This window comes from Drosophila mojavensis, unplaced genomic scaffold (assembly GCF_018153725.1).
Source record: "Drosophila mojavensis isolate 15081-1352.22 unplaced genomic scaffold, ASM1815372v1 contig_74, whole genome shotgun sequence".
In the NCBI taxonomy this organism is placed as follows: Eukaryota; Metazoa; Arthropoda; class Insecta; order Diptera; family Drosophilidae; genus Drosophila; species Drosophila mojavensis.
Genome location: NW_025318899.1, coordinates 2,752,347 through 2,766,444, shown reverse-complemented (window position 1 = coordinate 2,766,444; position 14,098 = coordinate 2,752,347). Strand labels below are relative to the sequence as shown.

The following is a 14,098-nucleotide window of genomic DNA, read 5'->3' as shown; positions in this document are numbered from 1 at the left end:
AAAATAAGGGAAAACGGAACATTGAGAGAAGCTGCGAAAAGCTGCGCCTTCACATATTGCGAGTTTTTCATCATTATTTCGAAAGCTGACTGACAAACCCATAAAGTGGCCCTGGCTGGCCACATGTCAATTAAAGTTAATACACGGCTTGCTTCTTATTTAAACGACAAATGCACTAGACTGTGTGTGGCCAGAGATGGAAGAGAAAGAGAGAGACAGCGAGAGCGAAGAGAGAGAGGGAGAGAGACCGCTGTGGCTAGGTCAAAGTTGGTAGAACAGAACAAGGGGGAAGGCCTTAAACATAGTCAGATGTTTGTGATACCCTGTAACTATTGAAAGGTTGAGAAAGTGAATACAGATGAGAGAGGGAGATAGAGATAGAGATAGATAGATAGATAGATAGAGATAGAGATAGAGATAGAGATAGAGATAGAGATAGAGATAGAGATAGAGATAGAGATAGAGATAGAGATAGAGATAGAGATACAGATACAGATACAGATACAGATACAGATACAGATACAGATACAGATACAGATACAGATACAGATACAGATACAGATGCAGATAGTCGATAGACGATAGACGATAGACGATAGAAGATGGAAGATGGAAGATGGAAGATGGAAGATGGAAGATGGAAGATGGAAGATGGAAGATGGAAGATGGAAGATGGAAGATGGAAGATAGACGATAGATGATAGAGGATAGAGGATAGAGGATAGAAGATTGAAGATAGACGATAGAGGAAAACCGAAAATGAGAGCGAGATAGAGATATTGGACCCGAAGAGACTATTTTAGGCTTATGAATTCTGTTTGTCATTTGCACAACGATAGATGAATTAAAGTTCAATTTTTTCAGCAATATATCCCGTTGTGAATTTCAGTTTCACTTACAGGGTAGCTGCGGTTCAGTTCTGTTATTATTATTTTATTTTTTTTTTGCGATTGTTTTTGTTGTCGTTTGCTCATTGACTTTAAGAGCATTAAAATGGCTCATAATTACATTGCTTTTGCATTGGATGATGGCATTCCGGACATGTCATTTAGCCTCGGGTCGCACAAAGAACACAAAATTACACAAACACACACACATACACTCACACATAGGCATACTTACATACTTACATACATATATACCTACATTTATACATACAGACTGCAATTAGTCTAATAAACTGCGAGAGGCCAAACACAATGGACTCAATATAGTGCATAAACAGCGACAGCAGCAACAACAACAACAACAACAACGCAACAAAAAAGCTAGAAAAACAACATAAACAATAACAACACGAGCAGCAGTAAAAACAAGGCCTACAACAACAACGACTAGTGGAACAAACTTTATTTGTGCCGCAGGACATGTAAATGCAATTAAAATGTGGCCTTTGTGCATTTTGTCCAGCTATTTATTGACTGATGCTCCATTCGAAATGTATTCGCATTTGATTGCGGCTCGCTCTGCCATAATTAATTTAATGATGGCTCGACAAACGTTTTAGCAGATACCTTGATTTTTTGTTGTTTTTTTTTTTTTTTTTTAATAGTCCTGCAGGCGGTTCAAATATATTATTAATATGAAAAAGTATGTTCAATTAATGCAATAATTATATATGATATCTGATATGAGCTGGGCAGCGTATAAAAATTATTTTATTGATAAAAGCCAACCATTCCATGGTATGGTAGAGTAGATGAATATTTTTATGCATAAGATCACAATCTATATAAAGTAGCTCAGTTTTATAATTATATATTTATTATTTACTCTTAGCCACTAACTAAGAACTGTCTAACCCTACTTCAATGAATATATGATTCATATGCGGTTTTAATATTTTTAATATGTTTTCCCTTCATCTCTAATATTTCTGTAAGGTGATTTAGCATAGAATCTGCTAGAATTTTTAAAGAGTCATTGCTTTGAAGCTACCAAAGCGTACTTGAAATCTATTAGATGAATAGCCCAGAAATCCTCGATTCGGCATGAGGCAGGGCTTATAAGCTGCAGGAAGCTATGGCAACAGATCTAAATGAAAGGAGCGAAGATAAGTCGATTATTATCGATTACTATTTGACTGCCTATAATGAACAAATATTTGAAAAATTTAAAATATTTTATAATAAATTTTTTAACATATAAAGTAGCATTTTAATATTTTAAAAATTAAAAGTTTTTTATAATAAATTCTGTAACTTACACAAGAGTATGTAAATACATATTTTAAAAATCAAAACTTATTATTTTTTTTTTTTTTTTATATTTTTTAACTTGCACAAGAGCATTTAATATTCGTTTATTTCAACTTTAATTAATTCTGTTTAAGTGATTTTTTTTTTCGACTAAACACAATTCACGCTCAATTTTTTGTTGCATAATTGAGCTTTCAAACGACACTTTGGGCGAAGTCTCGCGGCGCCGCTAATTAACTCAACACTAAAAGCCTTGTTCAATATTCAATTATGTGTCTAACACGCACACAAACACATACACACGCAATCACACACACACGCACGCACACATACATTTTTAAGCTGTCATTGACATTTCCGTTTCCGGCATCGCGTCGCACTCTGCAGATTCAATTAGCAGCAAACGGCGCCATTGTTAGAAAAAAAAAATAGAAAGCGCTGCATATGAACGCCAACTGTCAACTGGGCGTGGCAAGCGCCTGTCGCCGATTTCAGGTGAAAGGCAACGAGCGCTATTTTTTTTTTTTTTTTCGTTAAAATGTCTTTCTTAAACGTCGGCTTTTAGTTTTTACTGTGCCGAAGCAGCGAGGAGCTGAACCTGGCGACAGCTGCATAGTTACAGGTCGCAGGCATGCGAATGGATTCTTAGCTTTTTATTAAATTTTAAGTATATATATGAGATTAGATATTCAAGGTGACGACGTGCTAGTGGCAGCAATTGCTGTTTAAAGTGGAGCATTGCGGGAATTTATAAATGAATATTGTCCTTCCAAAAGGAGTCTGGTCCTTCGATGGCCAGTGTATAATATTTATAAAAAAAAGTAGACAGCAACTTGCGGTCTCTCTGAAATATACGAAGTGCTGGCACCGGTGTTCAATTTTGTACTGAATTTATTAAATTTAACATGAACGCAAGCGCAGCTTGCACAGTAGAGAGCGCACCTATGCGCATCTAACAGCGAGCAGCGAGAGAGCGATCTTTTGGAGAGCGACACTCCCGTGCTAGCGCGTACAATAACAACTTCTCTGTACAGTGGTTCAGCTTCAAGTACTTAACCTATACAATTTCGATAATAATTCAATTAATAATTCATAATAATTCAATTTCTTATAATAATATATAATAATATTTCAGAAGGCAATATCCAAATGCCTTAACATCGGCCGCGTTGAAAGGCCGCAGGGCTTCAATAACATGGTGTATTAGTGGAGTGGCAGTGGTGCAACGCGATGAATTGCCCTTTTATATGTGCCATTTTTTGTCTTAACGACAATTACGCGCACTCTACCATCTCCTCCGACTATGGCTTCCGTCACCACGCCTAGCATCCACTGTTGTGGAGGAGCGTTGTCCTCTCCCACGAGCACGACTGCTCCGACCTGTATGTTCTGTCTCTCCTTCGTCCATTTTGACTTCTGCTGCAGGCTGAGCAGGTAGTCCCTTGACCAGTCGTTCCAAAATCGACGCTTGATGTTGGATGTCAGCTGCCATCTTTTTTAATAGTGTCAGCTTGACGTCGTCGACTGGCTCTGTGGACGCGATTGGCAGCGGCACGAGCGTTGCTCCTATCAGGAAGTGCCCTGGCGTGAGCACTTCGCCGTCGTTGGGGTTGCTGCTGGGAGCGACCATTGGCCGCGAATTGAGCACGGCCTCGACCTCGACCAGCACGGTGGCCACCTCGTCTTGCCGTAATCGAGCGCTGCCCATCGCTTTCAGCAGCAAACCTTTGGCGGATTTCACCGCCGCTTCCCAAAGGCCGCCAAAATGCGGCGCTCGAGGAGGGATGAATACAAACTCCATGCCCCGCTCCGCAGCAAACATTTCCATGTCCGCTGTGTTGCCATGGAACGTAGCTTTGAGGTCCAGCGTGCGTGCAGCACCCACGAAATTGGTGGCATTGTCGCAGTACAGCTTCCGGACAAGCCCACGTCGACCAACGAACCTGGATAAACACATTAGAAATGAATTTGTGGTTAAATCGGTGACTAATTCAAGATGCACTGCCTTCGAAGTAAAGCAAACAAATATGGCAATATACATTTTGACTGGCGATTTGCCCCGAATTCCCAGCGAAACTAGTATTGGACCGCAAAAGTCCACTCCACTGATCTCAAATGGCCTATTTCCATGTAAGCGATCAGCGGGAAGATTGCCCATTATTTGGGATAAGAGTTTCGGCTTGTAGCGAAAACAATGTACACATTTTCGGACTACTGCACTGCAAGCCTGTCGAGCATTGACCAGCCAAACCTGCTGACGAAGCAGGCCCATTAGTACTAGGGGATTGGCGTGGCAATGAGAGTGATGCAAATGCTCCAAATAAAGCGTTACGAAACGACATTTTTTTGGAAGCAACAATGGGAATTTGGCATTATGTGCTAATGGTGCCTTCAATAAACGACCTCCTACTCGTAGCAACCATAACATACGCCTGCCATGCTGATGTGGGTGCAAAAATGGTGTCAGTTTTTGCAATGACGGTTGCAACACGACTGACTTCTTTATTTTCTTTATTTCTTCGCTGAATTCAATGTGTTGAATTACAGATATAACTGCAAGGAATGCGAAGCTTAACTCAGAAGCTGTAGGAACAAGTGAAGAATGACTTTCTTGTTTTCCATTGATAAAGCGGAACATATAGGCAACGATGCGGATTAGCTTAGAAAATGATGACGTTGACTCAATAAGATGTACGATAGGATTTGCTACCTCATCGACCGCGATCATAGTAATTGCAGTTCTACGCTTCTCTAGCAGCTCTAACTCCTTTGATAGGGTGATTTGTGGGTTGGCTGGCCACAATGTGTCAGAGAGCTTTAAAAATCCTGGTCCGCAAAACCACAATGATGTTTTAAGCTCCTCAACTGAACATCCCCGAGATACAATATCTGCTGGGTTGTCTTTCGTTGGTACATGACGCCAAGATACATTAGTTGTCAACTCTTGGATGGTTGCAACGCGATTAGCAACGAATGTGTTCAAGCTAGATGAATGCATTCGCAGCCAATGAAGCACCACCTCAGAGTCTGACCAAAATGTGACTTGATTAATAGGACAATCAAGTAGTTTCGTTACCGCATCCCAAAAGATAGCTAACAATTCTGCAGCATAACTCCTTAGATTTGACGACTAGCAGCCTGGTAGTGATTTGCATTCTTACGTATAAACGACAACCGTAAGCTCTCGTTGAGGCGTCAGCAAATATTTAAGTGTGCCAACGTAACAAGGTATATGCAACGAGTTTAGATTTGAGAAACAGCTAGTTACTGCCTCAAATTCTTGCCTCATTTGAACAGGCAATTGGTCATCCCACCCAAGTTTGTGCAACCACATTTCCTGTAAAAGGACCTTCGCACGAGTTACGATCGGACTTAACAAACCTAAGGGGTCGTATAACCTTGCTACAAATGACAAAACGGATCTTTTGGTCTGTTGAACTTCTACTGGACAGTTCATGGAATATCTAAAGCTGTCATTCATTGGATTCCAAATTAATCCCAATGTTTTTGTGTCCTCTTGATGACCAATAACTATATCGTTTCTAGCTGGTTGTGCTGCGAGTTGTTTACAATTGGACGACCATTTTGTGAGAGGAAATCCAAACTTTTGAAGAATTGCGATCAAGTCTCGATGCAACAAGCACAATTCTTCGACGCTATCTGCTCCTGTCAACAGGTCATCAACATAGAAATCTCGGGCTAACGATCTTGCAGCAGCTGGATGAGTGGAAGCATGCAAGTCGCTTAGATGTTTTAAACATCGAATTGCTAAGAATGGAGCAGTCGCTGTCCCGTACGTTACTGTGTTTAATCGAAAGATTTGTAACGGATCAGTGGGCGTTTCCCTCCACACAATAAGTTGAAAGTTGCGGTGGGACTCGTCAAGTTCAATTTGACGGTACATTTTAGCGATGTCTGCTGTAGCAGCCCAAGGACGAAGTCGAAATCTTAGCAAAGTCTCCCATAACTGCGGCTGGATGGTCGGACCCACCATGAGTAGATCATTCAGCGACAATTGAGAGGAGGACTTGCTAGAGGCATCAAACACTACTCGAAGTTTAGTGGATGCGCTGTGCGGTCTTAGCACGCATTGATATGGGATGAAATAATGCGGCTCTCTCGGAATTTGATTGTTAGTTGGGCTCATGTGACCCAAGGCCAAGTATTCTTTCATAAAGTCAATATACATTGGCCGAATGTCTTCTTGCTTGCTCATTCTTCTTTCCAAGGCCAGAAATCGTCGCTTGGCTGTGTCGTAAGACGTACCAAGACAATGTGGGCTTGATTTGAATGGCAGCGACACTCTGAAACGACCCGAGGTAGTTTGGCAAATAGTCTCCACAAATGACTTCTCGCACAGTTGTTGCTCTGGGGTATACAAATTCGAATTAATTGTATTTGGCTTTTCTTCCAACTCCCAGAACTTGCGAACTATTGAATCTATAGCTATGTCGTCGTTTACGACGCTAATGAAAGTCGACGAACTAGTAGCTGCATTCAATGTTCGGCAGCGACCAGATACAATCCAACCAAAGGCAGTCAATTGCAATGTTGGGTTGTTATCGGATCCTTTTATTTTGCCTTCTCTTAATATATCAAAAAAGATATCAGCACCGAGCAACAAATCAATACGTTGCGGCTTGTGGAATTGAGGATCAGCTAATTGTACATTATCAGGTACCTTGATCTCTTCAGTGTGCTTCTCTGGTTGATACGACGAAATGGAACGTAACACACCAAAGTCTGTTCGGATTTCTATGTCGTCCGTTCGGGACGCTATCGAAGTTTGAACGCTGTGCCGAACAGATGACTGACAATTAGCAATGCCCAACAATTGAATCCCAGATCTTTGCCGTTTTAATTTCAACTGTTTTGCCAGTTCTTCAGTTATGAAATTTACTTGCGAGCCGGAATCTAATAAAGCTCTAGCTAAGTGATAAGATCCAGATTGATCTTTTATCTTCACAACTGCAGTTGCCAAAAGAACTTGATCAGAGGCTATCCGTGCGTGATTTACAGATGAAATCTGTGACGAAGTGACACGAGGGACTGCTGATACAACTGCTGAGCTACTTTGAGCCGCTTCAGAGCTGTATCTATGCAGTATGGTATGGTGCGGCTTAGAGCACACACGACAGTGGGCTGATTTGCAAGCAGCCACTGAGTGTCCTGTTCGCAAACAATTTATACAGAGCGGATAGCTCTTTGCGAACGTAAAACGTTTCTGGCAAGGTATTGCTGCGAACGACGAGCACGAGTGAATGAAGTGATCGTTCTTTTTACAAAACACGCATTTGGGACTCTGCGGCTCACTTGGCAGAGCGACAGCTAGAGAAGTTTTCCCAATTCTTTTCTTATTATCCTGAGCTACCTTACGACGTGGACCAGATGAGTCTTCAGCACTTAAATGCTGATACCGTCTGTTCAAGGCAGCTTCACAATCTTGCCACAATGGAAGCTTATTGTAGTCAAGATTCTCTTCCCACCTAGAGCGCGTGCCAGCGTCCACTTTCATCATTACCAAATGGATGAGCATGGCATTCGAAATCTGCTTATCAGATCCTAGCGATAAAAGAGATTCGTAAATGGCACGGACTGAGTCTATCAGCATGCGCAAAGATGATGCTGACGGTTCGGACATGTGTGGGAGATCAAATAGTTTTGAAATGCTGTTAAAAAATATGAGACACTGATTGTCGTACACATTTTTTAAAGCAGCTAACGCTTTTGGATAATTTGCATCTGTCACCTGATATGCCTTGACAGTGCCTAATGCTTCTTTGTCCAAGCATGACAACAAGTGGTTAAACTTTTCTATATTTGATAACCCTGGCTCGTTGTCGACTAAACTCTCAAAAAGTCCAATGAAATTCTTATATTCCGAATATTCTCCGCTAAACTTTGGCAGCTTTATATTCGGTAGATTCCTAGAATGTGACACTGAGCTAATCATTGTAGAGTTAGCGGGACTCTCACTTTTAGGTTGGCTATCACTACCTCGCTTCATAAGAAGTGCTTTTGTCGATACACACAAATCTTCTAACGTTGACCGAGGCACTAAATCTGCGTTAATGTCGTCCAACTCTTGTTGTGTCTTAAAGGCCTTTTCTATGTAGCGGTTCAATATCTCAAGTCGACATTCAATTTCAAATGGCTCTACTGGTTTAGTGTAATCTTTTAATGATTTATTAATGCGTGTTATGTCGTTTGTAACATTTTTGTAAACGGCCAACAGAGCTTCGACACGCTCTGATGATGACTCGTCCATAGACCTATTCTTTCCTCGCTTGTTAGTCATGATGCTATAAGTGATGCTCAGTTGAAACCAATTTCAATCGAAACAAATAAAAGTTCACTTAATGTATGACAACAAGCGAAGAGCAATTCAAGAATGTTAACAAATGCGCGCGATCGTAATAAATCTCAATATATTACGCTGGCAGTGTTAAACTATACTTGAGTGACTGTTACGATATAGCGAAGACAACAACCAAAATGTTGAGTGACTATTTGGGCAAGTGGTCTATTGAGTTATATTTGACTGTTGAGCGACTGAGTGCAATGCATTCATAAGCGAGAGCGCGCCGGTATGAATGCCAAAATATAAGTGCAGATCGAGCTCATACAATGAGCGCAAAGCGAGAGTGCAAGTTTTGAGCGCAAAGCGAGAGCGCTGCTGCGTGTGCAAGCGTGGGTGCAAACGATATTGCAAGTGAGTATGCAATGAGCGCAAAGTGAGCGCGCACTAATATGTGCAAGCGAGACAGTAAAACGAGAGCGCAACTATAAGTGCAAGCGCGAGTGCAAACGATATTGCAAGCGCGCATGCAAATGATGAGCGTAAATTAAAGCGAAATTTGCTGTGTAAGCGCGAGTGCAAACGATATAGCAAGTGAGTATGCACTGAGCGCAAAGTGAGCGCGCACTAATATGTGCAAGCGAGACAGTAAAACGAGAGCGCAACTATAAGTGCAAGCGCGAGTGCAAACGATATTGCAAGCGCGCATGCAAATGAAGAGCGTAAATTAAGAGCGCAATTATCTGTGCAAGCGAGAACGAACTTTTATGTGCGAGCGAGAGCGAGCTGTGAGCGCAAGCGCAAAACGAAAGTGCGAGACGAAAATGAGCAAAAAAACTGTAACACACTAGCGGCGCCAAAGAAAACTTGGATTATGCGAGGCAATAGAGATTGAATTATTTGCAGATCAAAGGTCAATATGCACCTTATTATTATTTTTATTTATTTTTTTTAAATTTCAATTTGAAATAAGCTCAACACAATGTACATAGGCGTAGATTGTACATACATTAATATTTTGTATGTCTCAAGTAATGCATTTATTTATTTATGGCTTGCATTACTTGGTCATCTATGTGCTCTATGTATTTATGTACTTCCCTGATTATCCACAAAATCCATAATCCAGCTTCCTTCAATTCCAGAGAGTGTCCACCCGGGGGCGCCAAAAATGTCCTTCCAAAAGGAGTCTGGTCCTTCGATGGCCAGTGTATAATATTTATAAAAAAAGTAGACAGCAACTTGCGGTCTCTCTGAAATATACGAAGTGCTGGCACCGGTGTTCAATTTTGTACTGAATTTATTAAATTTAACATGAACGCAAGCGCAGCTTGCACAGTAGAGAGCGCACCTATGCGCATCTAACAGCGAGCAGCGAGAGAGCGATCTTTTGGAGAGCGACACTCCCGTGCTAGCGCGTACAATAACAACTTCTCTGTACAGTGGTTCAGCTTCAAGTACTTAACCTATACAATTTCGATAATAATTCAATTAATAATTCATAATAATTCAATTTCTTATAATAATATATAATAATATTTCAGAAGGCAATATCCAAATGCCTTAACAAATATTATAAATTCAAGTGGTTTAATATGAAAATTGGAAATTTAAAAGCAAATTTAAATTGTATATGAAAATTCATTTAATTTGTCTGTTTGGGTCTAGTGATTTCTAAATTATCTAAATACAAGTGAAGTGCTTTGTTAGTTTCTCTAAATATATAATGTTTATTTTCTTGAAGTCATATTTACATAGAATTCTTGTTTGTTATCATTTAGTATATATTCCTAGTTATTAGATCTAAGAAACACAAAGTCTATACATAGATATAAGTATTAAGAATAAATTTGTACGTATGTATATAGGGGCTTAAGTATAAAAGCCTCAGTACGAAGTGAAGTATATATAGATGCATATTATTATAAGTATATATACTATATATTCATACATATATATAATCCGAAATATTTCAACTTATCAAAGCTCTCTCTCTCTCTCTCTCTCTCTCTCTGTCTGCCTCTCTCTCTCTCTCTGTCTGCCTCTCTCTCTCTCTCTCTCCCTCTCTCTCTCTCTTCGAACGCTGTCGCTTCATTGAATGTTTCAATATACTTAAATTAATGTAAATTAAACGGACAAGTAAACAACTCGGCCAACTAGTGGGCAGGCAGCTCGTGGCATTGGCATTACATTTGACTCAATGCTGCTGCTGCAATGGCAATTACTTAAAGGCTAGACTGGCAGCGCGTCAGAGTTTTGATAAGAAATTTGATGTAATCAATCGAGTGGTAGTTGGGGCAAGGGCAACAAGCAAAAATCAATTGAAATTAAAAGATGATTTCCACTTACACACACATCGACTGCACAACTAATCCAGCTGCTGCTCCACCGCCCACAACACACGCCACTCCACTCTGCTCCACCAACGCCCGCAAGAAAAATCACTTACATTAATGAGTTCAACTTGTTTTTGCCATGCGGAATCGGCGGCTGTTGCCGCCTTGCGTCGCTCTTCTCTTGGTGATTTATAATGTCAGCAGCCAGCGGCAGAAGTTACATTTCCATGCACAATTTACACCAATCCACAAGACAGCAACAAAAACAATCAAAGCACACACACTCACACACATACGCATACGCATACACCCACAGCGCTCGCTCGCTCTCCGTCTCTATCGAGCAAGCACCGAGAGAACGTAGCTAATCAATCTCGTGGCATGTCAGACAGTCAATTTGTGTGTATGTGTCTATTATTCGTTTGTAAGAAGTTAGTCTAATTAAATAAATAAGTGCACGTGATTTATTTGCCTCCAGGAAACGCAAAAAATAAAAAAAAAAAAGATCAGCAATGATTGACTATGACATATCCTGTATATAAATTGTTGTGAATATGATATGTATGCATATAGCTCTATCACTGCTATAATTTTGTTCAGTCCTGAAATTTGAGTTCGAATTCACATTTTCACATTTTCAAGTCTCTCTTAAAGATATTTGTTTGTGGTTAAACATTGCATAACTTTCTGCGAACTAAATCAACTTTTTCCATCATCATCTAGATATAATACATTGTACCTAGACTGAAAAGCATATCGAGAACTCTTGTAAAATAAGATGAGGATAACTTGATGATGAGTATAATCTCTGCAGCGTCCTTGATTATCATAGGCTTTTTTACGAACTGAAAAAAGGTCTAGATTCTCACAGAAGATTATGAAGATTAGTAGTAAATCTATTTAATAATATGTAGCTCGAAATTCCATATATATATATAATAAGAAAACATTTTTTTCTTCTTATTGATTTAATTTATTTTTGTTTTATTTATTTATTTATTATTATTAGTATTTTTTTTTTTTTTTTTTGTGAAGAATTATTTTTTAAATATTTTGCTTAAACATTAATTTTTAAAATATTTCTATTACTAAGAAAATCAAACAGAAATTTTAAGCTCTTTCTATCTATATGAAATTTTGCTAGCTTTACAGGGTATCTACTAGTCGTTAGAGCCTCTACTTGGGCACATTTTATTGGTTAATTTTCCACTTAAAATGATTTTTACATACATTTAATTTATTTAAACCGCACGCAGTGCCAGCAGGGGACCAGGCAAAGCGACTGCCACAGAGAAGACTGAAGAAAAATTTAATTAATTGCAGCTGTGGCAGTAAATGCAGCAGCAGCTGCTGCTGCCGTTGCAGCAACTGCAGCTGCATCAGCTTCAATGCACATCACTTGCAGTGAATAGTAGTAGTTGGTGGAGTAAGCTGCTGCTGCTGTTGGTTCGAGTGGAGTGCAATCAGAGCGCCAAATCGGCGTGGCCTAATGATTTTCCTGTAATGTCAGCGCCAAAAGAAAACATAATGAAGCAGTAGAACGAGTTCGAGCACGGGCATGAGCAGGAGCAGGAGTCGGGCGCCGGAACACTGGGGACAACGAAATAAGGACTGCAGGACAACGACTACGAAGACTTCATTACCAAATTGAGCGGCCGCTGCCGCCATTTGCTATTGCTGTTGCAGACTTGCTTCCGTTTCCGCCTGCAGTTGTGTCCCTCTCTCCTTCTCTCTCTCTCTCTCTGTCTGTCAGTGTCTGTGTGTGTCCAGCAGAAGCTGCACAAATACCAAGGCTCCTCTCTCCCTCCAAATATATATATAATATATATAAAGCAGATATCAACGTGGCAAGCAATCAAGCAGCGCTGGCAATGATTTCCTTTGGATTCCCAATACCAATCGCAATCGCAATCGAAGTTGGTGTTGAGGCCTTTGCCTCGGGGCTCCGGGCACAACTTTGCCTCGAAAATCCATCAAATCCTGCCCCCTGACTTTTGAGGCCATAAACTTTTGATTGATACTGAATTTAATCAACACAAGCTCCTTCAGCTTTCTTACAATCTCTCAGTTTCTCTCTCTCTCTCTCTCTCTTCGTCTTATTCTTTGAATAATATTTTCTTTTTCCATTCTTTGAGTCGCTTCTTATATTTTTAATTTACGCCTCGCAGTGCGATTCTGCATGGTTTATCACAGAGATTGGCAAACGGTTCTGCTTCGCTGCACTTCAATTAGTTGGTTATAGTCAACAACACAAAAATCTCGAACAACAACGGCGACGGGCAAACTCAGTTGGATCTCTAGCGGAACAACATGAAGTTTACGTTCACATACATACATACATATATATATATATCGCGTGTATATATATTTATATCCATATATATTGTCTGATGACGATGTCGAATTGAGTTTTTGTTATGGCTTCGCAAATGTGACGAGGCAAACATGATGTGATGTTCATTGGGTAAATGAAATATTAACTCAAATGGGAGTGCAAACGTTTAGGGCAGGTCATAGATTCAAAGATATCCTGTAAATCAAGTAAAAGAGGATGGGGCTGATATTAAACCCGATTTCTTTGTTTATGGTTTTATCGCTGCTTAACAAATCTTCTGTAATAGCTTCAAGCTGAATTTATGTCTATTGAACAACTTCCATATACCCTGTAAATTGAGTTTGTGCAAGCTTTTGTCCGCCTGCTATTTACTTCAAGCAACTGCTCAAACACCTTTTCAAACTAGGAAAGCCAAAACAAAGCTAACTGCAATATACCCTGTAAATACGCCCACATGCTTGACAGACTAAGAGCAACGTATAGCAAGATAACTTATTTGTGAGCCCTATAAAGCAAAATAAATGCACATCAATAGGCAAATCTATGAACAAACCGGCTTAACCATTTAAAAGACTATCAGATACCCTGTAAATTGACTTTAAATAAAGTGCAGTCAAACTAATTCACACTTCACACCGAGCTTGGCATCTCTGCATATTCAATCTGCATTCATATTCGTTACAGTTTAAGCCATGACAATCCACTTTAGTATGTGCTCACTGTACTTGCTTCCCATTCCCATTGGGGCTAATAGCCAGCATTACATTTATCTATACACAAATTTGCTTTCACTTTTAGTACTTATATCCCGATTGATCAATTCCACAGGGTATACGTATGGCCCTTATTTTTTGCATGCCATTTGACCTGAGTCTAGGTCCTGGGTCGAGAAGGTCGTCGCTTACAATTTCAATTTCGCTAAAATTGGTTG

At 40.0% G+C, this 14,098-nt stretch overlaps 1 protein-coding gene across 1 annotated transcript; it reads right to left on the bottom strand.

Moving 5' to 3' along the window:
* Nucleotides 1-3,290: 3,290 nt before the first annotated feature.
* On the bottom strand, nucleotides 3,291-9,746 carry LOC122757626. Its single transcript, XM_044010369.1, has 2 exons — nucleotides 9,598-9,746; nucleotides 3,291-4,141 (listed from the first exon to the last, which is right to left on the bottom strand). The coding sequence occupies exon 2, from the start codon at nucleotides 4,024-4,026 to the stop codon at nucleotides 3,484-3,486; it is 543 nt and encodes a 180-aa protein (XP_043866304.1). The 5' UTR covers nucleotides 4,027-4,141; nucleotides 9,598-9,746; the 3' UTR covers nucleotides 3,291-3,483.
* Nucleotides 9,747-14,098: the final 4,352 nt, after the last annotated feature.

Coding starts and splice junctions, on each gene's coding strand:
- LOC122757626 (XM_044010369.1), bottom strand. CDS start 4,026: ATGGAAATGTTTGCTGCGGAGCGGGGCATGGAGTTTGTATTCATCCCT.